This window comes from Dendroctonus ponderosae, unplaced genomic scaffold (assembly GCF_020466585.1).
Source record: "Dendroctonus ponderosae isolate FM_Combo_2020 unplaced genomic scaffold, Dpon_F_20191213v2 Dpon_F_20191213_11, whole genome shotgun sequence".
NCBI classification, from domain to species: Eukaryota; Metazoa; Arthropoda; class Insecta; order Coleoptera; family Curculionidae; genus Dendroctonus; species Dendroctonus ponderosae.
In genome coordinates this window covers 7,327,173-7,339,757 of record NW_026017213.1, presented here as the reverse complement: position 1 = coordinate 7,339,757, position 12,585 = coordinate 7,327,173, and the positions used below count along the sequence as shown (strand labels likewise).

The 12,585-nt window shown below is 50.0% G+C and overlaps 3 protein-coding genes across 4 annotated transcripts in view; 2 read left to right on the top strand and 1 right to left on the bottom strand.

Moving 5' to 3' along the window:
* Positions 1–1,219: 1,219 nt before the first annotated feature.
* LOC109533127 lies at positions 1,220–8,436 on the top strand (the record flags this gene model as incomplete). Of its 2 annotated transcripts, none has more annotated exon segments than XM_048662570.1 (19): positions 1,220–1,365; positions 3,947–4,226; positions 4,283–4,414; positions 4,470–4,652; positions 4,709–4,909; positions 4,970–5,197; positions 5,253–5,439; positions 5,528–5,895; positions 5,962–6,120; positions 6,181–6,375; positions 6,425–6,533; positions 6,587–6,766; positions 6,823–7,118; positions 7,178–7,365; positions 7,464–7,610; positions 7,664–7,839; positions 7,894–8,029; positions 8,082–8,185; positions 8,237–8,436. In XM_048662570.1, coding segments are annotated over 19 exon segments (3,537 nt in total), but the record flags the coding sequence as incomplete, so codon positions are not given.
* An 811-nt stretch (positions 8,437–9,247) lies between these two features.
* Positions 9,248–12,585, bottom strand: part of LOC109533133 (nose resistant to fluoxetine protein 6) — a 6,007-nt gene continuing 2,669 nt past the window's right edge. The window contains exons 2-14 of the mRNA XM_019898378.2: positions 11,845–12,047; positions 11,610–11,794; positions 11,399–11,556; positions 11,284–11,348; positions 11,032–11,225; positions 10,777–10,946; positions 10,557–10,725; positions 10,317–10,504; positions 10,105–10,204; positions 9,860–10,049; positions 9,667–9,809; positions 9,500–9,611; positions 9,248–9,442 (exon numbers count right to left, since the gene is read on the bottom strand). Of these exons, the coding sequence (XP_019753937.2) occupies positions 9,378–9,442; positions 9,500–9,611; positions 9,667–9,809; positions 9,860–10,049; positions 10,105–10,204; positions 10,317–10,504; positions 10,557–10,725; positions 10,777–10,946; positions 11,032–11,225; positions 11,284–11,348; positions 11,399–11,556; positions 11,610–11,794; position 11,845 (1,740 nt within the window). The 5' untranslated portion in view covers positions 11,846–12,047 and the 3' untranslated portion in view covers positions 9,248–9,377. The remainder of the gene's footprint in view (positions 9,443–9,499; positions 9,612–9,666; positions 9,810–9,859; positions 10,050–10,104; positions 10,205–10,316; positions 10,505–10,556; positions 10,726–10,776; positions 10,947–11,031; positions 11,226–11,283; positions 11,349–11,398; positions 11,557–11,609; positions 11,795–11,844; positions 12,048–12,585) is intronic.
* LOC109533145 overlaps positions 12,246–12,585 on the top strand; it is a 12,074-nt gene continuing 11,734 nt past the window's right edge. Inside the window, exon 1 of the mRNA XM_048662465.1 lies at positions 12,246–12,474. The gene's annotated coding sequence lies outside the window, so the exon portion shown is untranslated. The remainder of the gene's footprint in view (positions 12,475–12,585) is intronic.

Sequence of the window (12,585 nt, the reverse complement as noted above, 5' to 3'; positions counted from 1 at the left end):
TGATTTTTGGCAAATTTGTAAATCCAAGACCAATAATAACCGTCTTTACGCAACTGCACTTTTTTGTTTAAAAATTTGTAACTTTCGATCTGGAGCAAGAATCTGCTTGCAATTTTTACAGTCTGGCGAACATAGTTCAATCTAAAAACCGGGAAAATTTCTTTGGAATCAACCTGTAACCTGATTTTTCACAAATTTTTCAAACAGACCGCAGACCGAGAGCAAGCATCGTAGCAAGCAAAATAGTTGCCTGCTTATAAACCGCAAATAGCACTGTCGATTAAAACACAGTTACCAGTATTTCCCATTGAAACTAAGTGTGAAGACCCGTTAAGCAATTTCCGTATGGTCGTGGGTGATGGTGCTTTATCGATCAGACTGTGTAGGACATCTTGACCAAGCGATGGAAGACCGAATTAAGCGAAGCATTTCACGAAAAATCGCACAAAAGTGCCGGCCTACAATAGCGCAACGTTTCGCAACGACAATTGGCCGCCACCATCAGCAGCATGTCGCTGTCTAAACGCCGACGGCGCAAGACTGTCCACTTCGGAGACAACTTCCTGCTGCAGGTGTGTGCAAATACGAATTTTTATATGCCGCCCTACGAGCAAATGGAGACGAACGTTCAAAAGTTTTTCAACTTTATCGAAACCGTGCTGAGTACGTGGGTAAGCGATGCGCACAGTAAAGGTGGGTGCGCGCAGCCTCTACTAGTTTGATGGTGTTTCGACAGGTGACCGAGGAGGCTCCGCCCTCGCAGGGCGATACAAGCGAGATGGACGAGCGGGCGATCGAGAAGCGCAGACGCAAGAAAAAAATTCGAAAACAAATTATTTACCGATTGGCCAAAGAGGTGACCAAATTAAATAAATCGACTGTCATGGGCAATCTGCGCTATCGCCACATTCACTGGAACGAGAAACAAGACGCTGAACGCTGTAATGCGCTGTTTCTCCTAAAGGTATCCACATCCTCAATCAATCAATCATGCGCACGTCGGCGGTGTGGATGAGCTTTCTCTGCTTTCAGCCTCATGCTCATCACCCATTGTAGCACCCGTAGAATCCGCTCAACTAATTTGATCCCCTTCCTCAATGCGGCTGATTGCCTCTCGCTGCAAGGACTTCAAAGGTTTCGCAAAAAGTCCAACATTTCCAAAACCCTACACGAAGCAGACACGCTTTCCCTTGAAGATAACAACAGAAATCTGTTTCAGATCTCGGACGATGACCGCATGTCCCTCACTACAGCCGTTTCCGATGAGGATGAGGGCGAGAGTGTTATGAACTCCCCGTATAAAGCCAAGCAAACCGGCACCGCGGCCGCTTCATTCAACTGCACTGGTGCAGTCCGAAAAGCTGGGTAAGTGCAGAGCTTTTTCGCTTTGGAATCAACAAGTTGCACCCAACAACTGTTGCTGTTTGGACGCTCGATGTACCTCAAACTTGTGACAAAAATTTGTGTGTAAAAAAAAATTTTTTAGGCTTAACCAGGTTTGAGGAATTATTTTTTGTACTAACTAACTAACTAACTTAACGCAAGGGAGGGAGAATTTGCAAGTTTTCAATTAAAAAAATTGCCAAAAATTCCTTGAAATTGATTTTATAACACAACTTCTCTGTAATATAGAGGCTCTTGTGATCTACTGAGTACAGCAAAAAAATTGTTTAGGTGTAACGAGGTTTGAGGAATTACTGTTTGAGCTAACCGCTGCAAGTGTTCGATTTACAAAATCGCCAAAAATCTTTATAAAATGACTTTTTAACGAAACTTCCCTAGAATATAGAGCCAATCTTGTTATATTCAGTAATGCAAAAACTAACCTTCTAGCTCTTTCCAGGTTTGAGCAATTATTTTTTGAACAAAGAGTGGTGAAGAAGTAGCAAATCGCAAAAGTTCAATTTAAAAAATTCCCCAAAAATCTTCTGGAGCTGAGTTTCTAATGTAACTTTTCATTAATATATACCGGATATTTGTCTATCTAATAGTGCAACAGTTGACTAAATAGCTATAAACACTGCTGATTAATGAATTTTAGGGCAAACCGCTGCAAGAGGGCGACAATTTGCAAGTGTTAAAATAAAAAAATTGTCAACAATGTTTAGAAAATGGCTTTTTAACTGAACTTCTCTAGAATATAGAGGCGATTTTCATCTATCGGAAGATGCAAAAACTAACTCCCTGGCTCTAATCAGGTTTGAGCAATAAATTTTTGAGTAAACCGGTGCAAGAGAGCGAGAATTTGCGAGTGTTAAAATTAAGAATTTGTCAATCACCGCGGCAACATGATAATCTCATTAACGCCGCCAGCAGGTAGTTTCCTGCTTTGGGGCTTCGGGCCTGCTCTATTCCAATCTAAATTAATGACACTGGCTGGAATCCGCGATCTCATTCGGGGTGAAATCGGGCAAATTAATATCCATTATAGTTGGGCGCGCCCAATCGATGCACTGTTTAACTATAAAATTCCATTTTAGCGCCCAAGTTTAAACATTTTTCTCTCAAACGGTGTGGAAGCCAGGAGGCTCATGGCTTGCGTCCTTTTGGCACTTTCAGTTTTCCACTATTCACAGTAAACTGTTCAAGAAAATCAACGAAACACTGACAAATTTGGACTAATTTTGGTGCAGTTCTTGATCTTTGGATTTCATGCAGAAAACAAATAAAAAAGTGCCGCGCAGCGTAGATAATGGCCATTGTCGGAACGCTTAATGTGCCATACAATCAACTCGGCCCACAGAGCCCGAAGATAATTATGCGCATTAGGAGACAACAGCACAAAGCTTGGCGAACCCATTAGCCAATTGCTTTGGCTAAATGGAAAATGAGCGAGATCCTGCGGGCAAACGGCGCAGTTTTGCTTTGGCTGCAGAGCAAACGGGCAAGATGTGGCGCAAATTCCTGCTGTTGATCCTAGCCAGTGTGGGAAGCATCCATTGCCAGTCGACCAGTGAGTATGAGGTGCGAACGGGCGAAACTATGCTGCCAGTGTCCGAATCCACCCCCAACTTCACGGGAATATTCTGCAATGCCGAGGAAATCCGAGTGGGGAAGCTGAAAACAGCAGCGTTGGACCTAAAGCAACTCCAATGCGCGCAGAACCTCCACACGTTGCTGGCACAAGATGTGGGCCTGACCGATCTGACCGAGCCTCTCCACCAATGGCTGCCCAAGCCTTTGCACAGTCTGATCATTACAGAAAACGCCTTATCCAACATCAGCGCTCAAGTTTTCGCCAACCTGACAATCACGGATCTGAATCTGACCAGCAACGGCATCAAGCACATCGCCCCAGCGGCATTCGACTTCATGAGCAACTTGCGCACGATTATTCTGGACCGCAACGAGCTCAGCGTGTTCAACTTTACCTTCGCCAACTGTCGCAAGCTGAAGCTGATTTCCCTAAGGCACAACTTCTTCAAGCAGCTGCACCAGGGCACGTTAAGGCAGCTGAAGGACAACGTGCTGCTGAGCATTCTGCTCAGCTACAATGCGATTGAAGTGGTGCATAAGGCCGCGCTGGATGCCAAGCAGTACCACGAGGTGCGTCTGGACCACAACCAGCTCACCAGCGCCCAGCTGCTGATCAAGCTGCTGAAAGCTGAGCTGGTTGACTTGTCGGAGAACCGCATCAGCTGCCTGCCTGCTGAGTTCATGCAGAACGGCATCAGCAGGATCAAGGTCCTGAACTTGACCGGCAATCCGTTGGAGTGCAGCTGCTTGCAGGACCTGCAGCGCAAGATGCGCAAGAACATCGAGTTCCAGAAAATGTCGCCGTTGGTGATCAACACCAACATCATCCTGCCGAAGGACGGGAAGCCAGCTTGCGCCTAGTCTAATTTAGCCTGTAGACCATACCCAATGTTTCGTTCGTAATAAAATCCTCTTTTATTTGGGAGTTGCCTTTTGGTTGGAAAATCACCAGACCTTCTGCTGCCTGCAGATTTCTGAGCGTGAAGAAGTGGCTGCTGCGCAAGAAGCACCAGATCGAGCTGGCGCGCAAACGTGGCTGGAAGGGCTACTGGGTCTGCCTCAAGGGGACCACGTTGCTGTTCTACCCATGCGAGTCTCGCGAGGGGCGGAGCGTGGAGGCGGCCCCCAAACATCTGATCATCGTGGACGGCGCCATCATGCAGCCGATCCCCGAGCACCCAAAGCGCGACTTCATCTTCTGCTTGAGTACCGCCTTCGGGGACGCGTACCTCTTCCAGGCCCCGTGCCAGGTACCAAACCAGCCCCCTCTCTAATGCTTCCGGGTTTTATTGCTTGGTTTGGTCAGGTGGAGTTGGAGAACTGGGTCAACAGCATCCACAGCGCGTGTGCGGCTGCATTCGCCCGCCACCGCGGCAAGACTGGCACGCTGCATCTGCTGCAGGAGGAAATCTTCCGGCTGGAGAAGGCCATTGAAACCGTAAGCAGTTTCAGAGCGCTTGCCAGCGATTGATAATGTGGGTAATTTTCCTCAGGACTACAAGCTGAAGCACATGGCTGAGATGCAGCAGAGCGTGGTGATGGACCTGGAGGGGCGCCAGCAACTAGGCAACCAGGTGATGCAGTGGGAGGAGAATCTGGAGCGGCTGCACTGCGAGCAGTTCCGGCTGCGCTGCTACATGGCCAGCCTCCAAAGCGGGGAACTGCCCAATCCGAAGGTAGGCTCCACACCAGCACTGCGGGGGCAGGGCTTGATTCGGCCGGTGATTTCCAGTCGCTCCTGACGCATGTGTCCAGAGCCACCAAGAACACCCTGAACAAGCTAGGCGTCTTCACGGTGTCCTCCTTCCACGCGTTCATTTGCGCCCGCAGCCCCTCGCTGCTCAACAACTTGCTGGCAGGGCGCGGGGCCACCAAGCGACGTCCTCCTCTCCTATCCAGATCCAACAGCGGATCCAGTCGGCGCTCTTTGCAGGTATTTTTCCCATTCGCGTGGTACACCCTCAAGGGTAAACAAGAGGTTTGCCGTAAACAGATCAGCTCGCGAGACGAGACGGAAAAAACCATCAAAGTGTCCCTGCCCGACCTGGCAACAACCACCGTGTTTGTTCGGGAGTCGATGTCCGTGGAGGAGTTCCTATCAAGTGCCTGCGCCCGCAAGAACCTCAACCCTTCCGAGCACTTCGTACGGGTGAAAAAGCGCAAAGACATGGAGGACCACAACTACTTCGTGCCGCATCGCAGCGACCTCATCGAGACTTACGTGAGTCTCGATGAGAGTCTCTCTCACAAGAGTTCAACCGTTCCACTTTCCGCAGTTGCACACTCATGAGGTCGTGGAGGTTTGCGCCAAGATCCTCTATCAAGTGGAACTATCCAGAAGCACACTGGAGCAGATGTGGGGCTTCAGCGTGGAGGCGGAGCTGGTGGAAAATGCAGACCGACAGGACGAGCTCTGCTGCTACGTGAGCCGCGTGGAGGACAAGAGCGTGGCCATGCAAAACGGTAGGGTCCTTCCCCGACACCCACTCCCTAAAAATCCCACAAATCCTGCCAATGATCAGGCAACTAACCCTTACAGGCATCATCAAAGGGGACGAAATCATGGTCATCAACGGCTCCATCGTCTCCGACCTGGACATGATGTACTTGGAGAGCGTGCTCCAAGAGGAACTGGCGCTCTGCATGATGATGCGCTCCGCTCGCACCGAGCCTCCGGATATCAGCGGTTTGATGAGAGCCACCGACGATATCATCGAAAGCTTGGTGTGTCCGCCGCCGCCTACGGAGCCGCCAGTCATCAGCGACGAAATGATCTCGGGCTTGATCGTGCCCGCTCCTGGAAAGGACCGGTACAGCTCGGACGCAGACAATCAGTCCACCATTGCGGATCCATCGGTCAAAGTGTCCTCACGTACCAATTCCTTTGAGATCGAGAACTTGCTGAAGAGCGCTGAACAGGTGAGTGAGGCCATCACTATAAGTGAAGCACTCTGCTTCACAACACAACACTACTCTCCCTTGCAGGTAACCGGGTTCTGCCGGTCTCCAGTCGAGACCCGCAAGGCGATTAGTTCGACCACCAACCCACCAACCAGCTCCACGCCGTCCCGGCAGCTTTCTGACGCTGAGAAGCTTCGCAAGGTGATCATGGAGCTGGTGGACACCGAAAGAACCTACGTCAAGGTGAACCAGCTGAGTAAAAGCCAGTTGAAGTTCCAATCTGGAACCTTTGGTTTCTTGCAGCACCTGAACAGCCTCCTGGAGAACTACCTGGAGCCGCTCAAGAAGGAGACCTTCCTTTCGGGGGCGGAAATCAACGCCATGTTTGGCAACATCCAGGAAATCGTGGCGTTCCAGCGGCAGTTCCTGCGCAACCTTGAAGAAGCCGTCGACCAGGAGCCGGACTTTGACCAGTTCGAGCATCCCAATCACTTTAAGGTACCCCCGGTTTCAGCGGGTTTTCCACATACAACCCCGGTTTTTTTAGAACATCCTGTTCTCTATCGGGAATACCTTCCTGTACTACGTCAACCATTTCAAGCAGTACAGTTCGTTCTGCGCCAGCCACAGCAAGGCCCAGAAGGTCTTACATCCAAGTAAGCCTCATTAGATGCACGCTGCAAACCTTGCAACCTTGCTCTGCTTGCAGATGAAGGCAACCAGGCGCTGCAGGAGTTCCTCATCTCGAGAAACCCCAAACAGCAGCACTCGTTCACGTTGGAGTCGTTCCTGATCAAGCCCATTCAACGCCTCCTCAAGTACCCGCTTCTGCTGCAACAGCTGCGCAATCTAACGGACCCGAACACCGACCAGCACCTCCACCTAATCGGTAAGTCGTCTTGCAGGCCGCATAATGGGCAGGAGCAAATCAACGATTTCCTGCAGAGGCTCTGAAGGGCATGGAAAAGGCCGCCGAGCACATCAACGAAATGCAACGAATCCACGAGGAGTACGGGGCCATTTTCGATCACCTCTTCCGGCAACACCAAAAGTCCTGCAAGCAGCCGATCGATCTGAGTCCGGGCGATCTGCTGTATTATGGGGGCGTGGAATGGCTCAACATCAGCGACTTCCTAGGGAAGATCAAGAAGGGGCTCGAGCTGCACGCCATGTGCTTCGTCTTCAGGACGGCGGTGGTTTTCCTATGCAAAGAACGACTGCGTCAGAAGAAGAAAATTATGGTGAGTTGCTGGCTGTGACAACAAACAGACTGGAGGGCCGAGCCATTTGAACGTTGCAGGGCGTCACATCGAAAGCAGCGTCTTCTGAAGTGGAGATCATCCGCTACCAGGTGCTGATTCCCGTGACGGAGGTGCAGGTGCGCGCCTCCTCTGCCAAGGACATGGACTCGCACTTCCTCTGGGAGCTGATCCATCTGCGTAGCCAGTTGCAACGACGCTCCGAGAAGACCTACGTCCTCTCCAACAGGTAGTTGGAACTAGCCCTGGGTAACTCAGAGAGGCAACAGAGTGTTACCCAGGCCTAGTCGGAACGTTCGGAAATCCTCAAAATCTTGGCAATTTCAGCACGGCCGACTTCAGGAACGCCTTCCTGAAAACCATCAGGCAAATCATCCGGGAATCGGTGCGAAACATGTCGATCCCAGCCACCAAGCCGGGAAGCGGCCCGGGAATGCTGCTGGTCACCGAGCAAAAGTCGGAGCACGCCAACAGGTAAAGTTGAGCCACCGGCTGGCTGCTTCTACAACCCGGCAAAACGGTTGCAGCCACACTTTGGAGCGTCCGAAGCAGCACGTGGTCATCCAGGGTGGATCGCACACGCTGGGCAAGCCGAAGAAACCGAAAACGCAACGGCATTCGGCTGGCAACATCAGCGACCATGACGGCGAGAACCCTTCGGGGAGCTTCCGGAGCCGCAGCAAGACCCTTGGAGATGCCGCAGGTATGAACGGGTTGAACTCGAACCGAACTCGATTCTGTACTGGCGAACTTCCAGATGCGCTTCAGGAGCGAATGAACCACGATCGGAACGATGCGGGCGCCAAATCCGAAGGCGAGGAGGACTCGCAAAGCGGCGGCCAGACCAAAGCTAAGGCCTCCCTAGGGCGAACACCCAACCATCTTTCTCTGAGGTAAGCGAGTTGGCTGTTGGGGTGCCTGGGGGTAAATCGGACGGTTGCGCAGCACTACGTCGACTCTGTCAGCCGGCAGCACCGGGAGCCAAGCGCGGCTGATTCAGTCGTCACATCCTCCGGAGAAATTCCAACCTGCTCAACTGCAAGAACTAGGTGAGGCTTCTGTCGGCACCACCAGCTTGCTAACGTGAAATCTGGTTGCAGGCTCGCCGGTTTGGAAGCCACGAGAGGGCGCCGCGGACAGTAACTCCCACTCTCTGTCCAGAAAGGGGCTGAGCTCATCCAGAAAATCCTTGGCTGCGCTCGAGCCCCACGACCAGCAATAGAGAACGCGATCTTTCCTTTTATATTGAATTATCTCTTGTTAACATGTCACCAAACATCTAATAAACGTATTTTATAAATGTGGTTTGAGGGGAAATTGACCTGAGTGCAAGGGGGCAGCACCCTGGACAAATAAAGTGGGACAATAGTTAAAACAGTTCAGTTTGGGTCAGCAAATGCTCAAAGTGCCCACTTCAATTCTTTGAACATGCAAAAACTACCACCATCCCAAGAAGCTCCGGTATTCCATTCATGGCAACATCGTTTCAATGTGCATTGAAACCGGAAAATGGAAATCGGAAGCCTCCGATGGTCGCGTTCTTGAACTTCTTGAATTCAAGGATTTTTTGAGAAAACTGCCAACATTTCCCCATCCATGGTTCACTTTCTAAAAAGGCCATTTATTTCTGTCTGGAATGATGTACAAATGAGCATTCTTGCTCATTTTGCCTCCCAGAAATGATCTAAAATGGGACGGAAAACATGGAATTTTGGCATAATCTTGCACCTAAGTGTGGGATATTCAAATTTCGATTTCTGGGTCAAAACTACTCGAATTTCCTCCCTCACGTTGTTACGACTGAATCGACTTTTCAATTCTCTATCCAACGATGCCAGAACGAATTATGTGGCCCGAATGGTTCTTGAGAAACTTCGAATTAAGGCCATTTAGTTATCTCTGGAATGATGTAAAAACGAGCGTTCTTGCCCATTTTGCCTCCGAGAAACATGCAAAACGGGACGGAAAACATGAAATTTTACTATAATCTTGCGCCACCCTTGTACATGCAATTTCATAGATAACAGAAGACTGTATTTTTTCTACATAACCTCCCCCTGACTTTAAAGCTGGAACCGCCCCAGAATAGGCTTGGGTATGCCAGTCAAATGTAACTTTTTTAAAAACGACAACTTTATTAGGTTCATAACATCATTTCATCCATTGATTACAAGAATGTCTGGCTCTCATGGGTTTCCCAGTTTTCTGGGGAAAAACGTTGTTAACCCGTAGAGAAACTGTTTACTGTGGCACATTCGTGATGTCCGGGCCATTAAAACCGTGTGTGCGCTTCGCCTGCAGCAAACCTACAGAAGACCCAGACGTCTTCCTCTTCCACCTCAACTCATCCTCTCACGTCTTACCTCGTCCGCTTAACAAGTGCTTTTCCAGGACAATGATGGGCGATTCAAAGGCCATGGTGGCGAACACCGATAACACCATCGTCATCATGTAGACGCTGATGGCATCCCAGATCTGCGGAAAACACCCAGATTTACTTGGGGCTGGTGCCCACCCTGACCCTACAAACCTCCCCGAACTGGCTGAACAACTTCAGTGAGCGCGTGGTGGCGTTGAAGTACAAAACGAAGCTCAAATGCGTGAAGTACATGCAGTAGGTCAGCTTGCTGAGCACCTGCACCAGCGGCGTGGTCAGCAACCAGTTGATAGCGCCTTCACACAAGCCCCAATTAAGATCAGAAGTTTCCAGTCGAGCAACTCACCGCCGCGCCCGTTGTGACACGCGTAAACCACCCAGCAGAGCCCCAGACACCAACCGCTTCTCAGCACTATAACCCACGTGCTGTAGCTCTGATCCTGCTCAGAGTGTATCATGAGTTGAAGTTCTTTGTACGCTGCAGTGGCTGCAGCCAACAGCAGCAGCGCCACAGCCCAGAGCGCCGCGTTGGTCAACTAGAATCACACCAAACAAAGTGAAATTATTCAATTCGAGTCGTCAGAAACGCACTTTGCTGCAGCGAAGCTTCTGGTCGCTTCGCTCCCTCATGAACACCCCCAAGCCGAAGCCGATGAAGTACCCTGTCAGCCTCGAATGGGTCTCGAAAGCGCTGAAAATTGTCACCTGGATAAGGATAAGGGCATTGCAATGTTCCCTAGTCTAAATCAAAGTCTTGGTCTTGTACAGAGGTCACCTCTCTGCTAGACTAGAACTAGACTCACTTGTCGTAGTCCTCAAAGGTAAATTTGAGAGCTATCGGAACGGCAGCGACCAGCACATTGACCACCCCCAAGCCCACCATGACCGCTTTGAAATGGCGCCGCACTGCCAAAGCGACAGGGATCAGAATGAGGGGCGAGATCAGAAACATCTGCCAGTCGGCTGAGATATACCACGTGTGAACCAAGCACTGAAACAACCGAAGAACACTCCCCAAAGCAGGAAAACGTTGCGCCACTCACCACATCCTGATGGTTGACATAATTCTGCAGATAAGTAAAGTAGGACCACCAATAGTCGAGACAATAGTCGCGCTCCTGCTTGAGGGCCAGGTGGAAGAGCGGCCCGTTCCCCAAGTGCTTGAACACTGAGGTGAAGGTGATGAAGGCCACGAAGGCCACTGGGGTCAACCTATCAGAAACATGTCTTGGCTGCGCCGAAATGTAGGTTGCAAGCACTTGCCTGACGTATCTGTGGAGGATGAGGGCTGGGACGCGCTTGACGTGCTCCTTTAAAGGCTGCGGCTTGGCCTTTAGGTACTGATAGGGCAACATAAACCCGGATAGGAAGAAGAAAGTGTCTACGGCCAGGTAGGCGGTGGTGATGTAGAAGCTTTTGCGGCTGAATTGAAACTGCAAATATCAACGTAACTACTAGGAACATCAAGGGTTGCGATCGAAAAAAATACCCCCGCGACTCCGGAAACGTCCAACTTACTCTGAGAGTGGCTTCGACATTATCAACTTTATCCTCCTTTGAGACGAATGAATGGCCAGCCACGATCCACATCATGCTGATCACGCGCAAGCCATGAATTACCAACACTTGGTCACTAGATCCGCGTGATATTTGCAGTAGCTTGCGCCCATTGTGAAGCATTGAAAAGGCCTGCACTAGAACATGGCGTTTCCCTGAAAGCCACGGCGTTTAATTGCTTAAACCACATCAAAATCCCGATTTGGCTTTTACCTACGGCGTACCAGTCGTAGGCAGTGGCGCCAAGCAACACCAAGACCACCAAGGCAAAGAACAGGCTAAAATGCGGGCGATTAGAACCAAGCGGGAGACGCAGATGAGGACTCACATGACCACATAGTCGTCCCAAGTGAACTCAGAGCCAGTCTCGCTGGTTGAGCAGCTGAAGTCATTAAACAGCGGGTAGACGAAGCTGAGGTTGGCCAGCTCCAGGAGATACTGGGCGGAGCACTTGTCGGGCAGACAGGTGGAGAGGCGATGAGCGCCCTGCGTAAAGAAGGCAGCCGTAGAAAGGTTGATGGTTCAACACAGCCACCTACTTCTAGCAGATCAGGTGATCCCAAGGGCTTGGTAGGGATGACCAGGCCAGCAACGCAGTGCTTCCCAAGCACCCTTATGCCTTCTCTAGTAACATCCAGCTCCACGCACTCATCGAAAGTCCCCAAATCCAGCCTGGACCTGTAGAGCATCCCGGAATAGGGGAACTTGGAGCTGGCGTCCCCCACTGCACATTCCCCACTAGAGAAGCGTCATTCCCCAACCCACCCTACTTACTTCTGGCTCTAAAGGCCTCATCCTGACAAACAACATTCAACTGATAGAAGCAGATGTCTTCACGTTGAATCTCATTGTCTTTAATCTGCTGGCAAATCTGGTTGAGGTTGAGCTGGCCCAACAAGACTGGGAGGTTTAGGTTGACGTAGTCACCATTTAGAATATCCTGAAGACCTTCAGGCAAGTCCAGCTGGGCATTTGCGCTGGAAAGAGTCGCAACTAACACCACTGCACACCAGAGAGTCATTTTTCAGTGTGTGAGCGAAACAACAGCCGCATGCCTTAAGCCGTGTTTGGTAAGGGATTATGCGAAGTGAAACAATGTTATCTTTTCAGCTAATCCCTAGTAGGAAGAATGTGTTTAGCGCATCCTTGATGGTGATTGTGAAATAGCAAATAGTTCCGTAGAATCTGTGATGGGCCATACTCACACACGTGGATTTGTGGAGATGGTTTTCTTCTGGTTCATCAATATCTGAACAGATTGACTCTTCAAAGACGCGGAAGACGCAGCTTTTATTGTTAGACTCGAGCTTAAACAGCAGCAAAAAATCAACAATCAGTGCGATTTTCTTAAAATTTTCTCAGTTGGAGGATGCCAAAGTTCGCTATCGCTAGGAAAATTTCCAAGTGAGTACTTGCCTCTGTTTAGAAATTACGATTTTTTTACGGAGAGCGCGTCTTTGGCTGGAAGCTTTTATTTTTAGACTCGCGTTTAAACAGCAGCAAAAAATCAATATT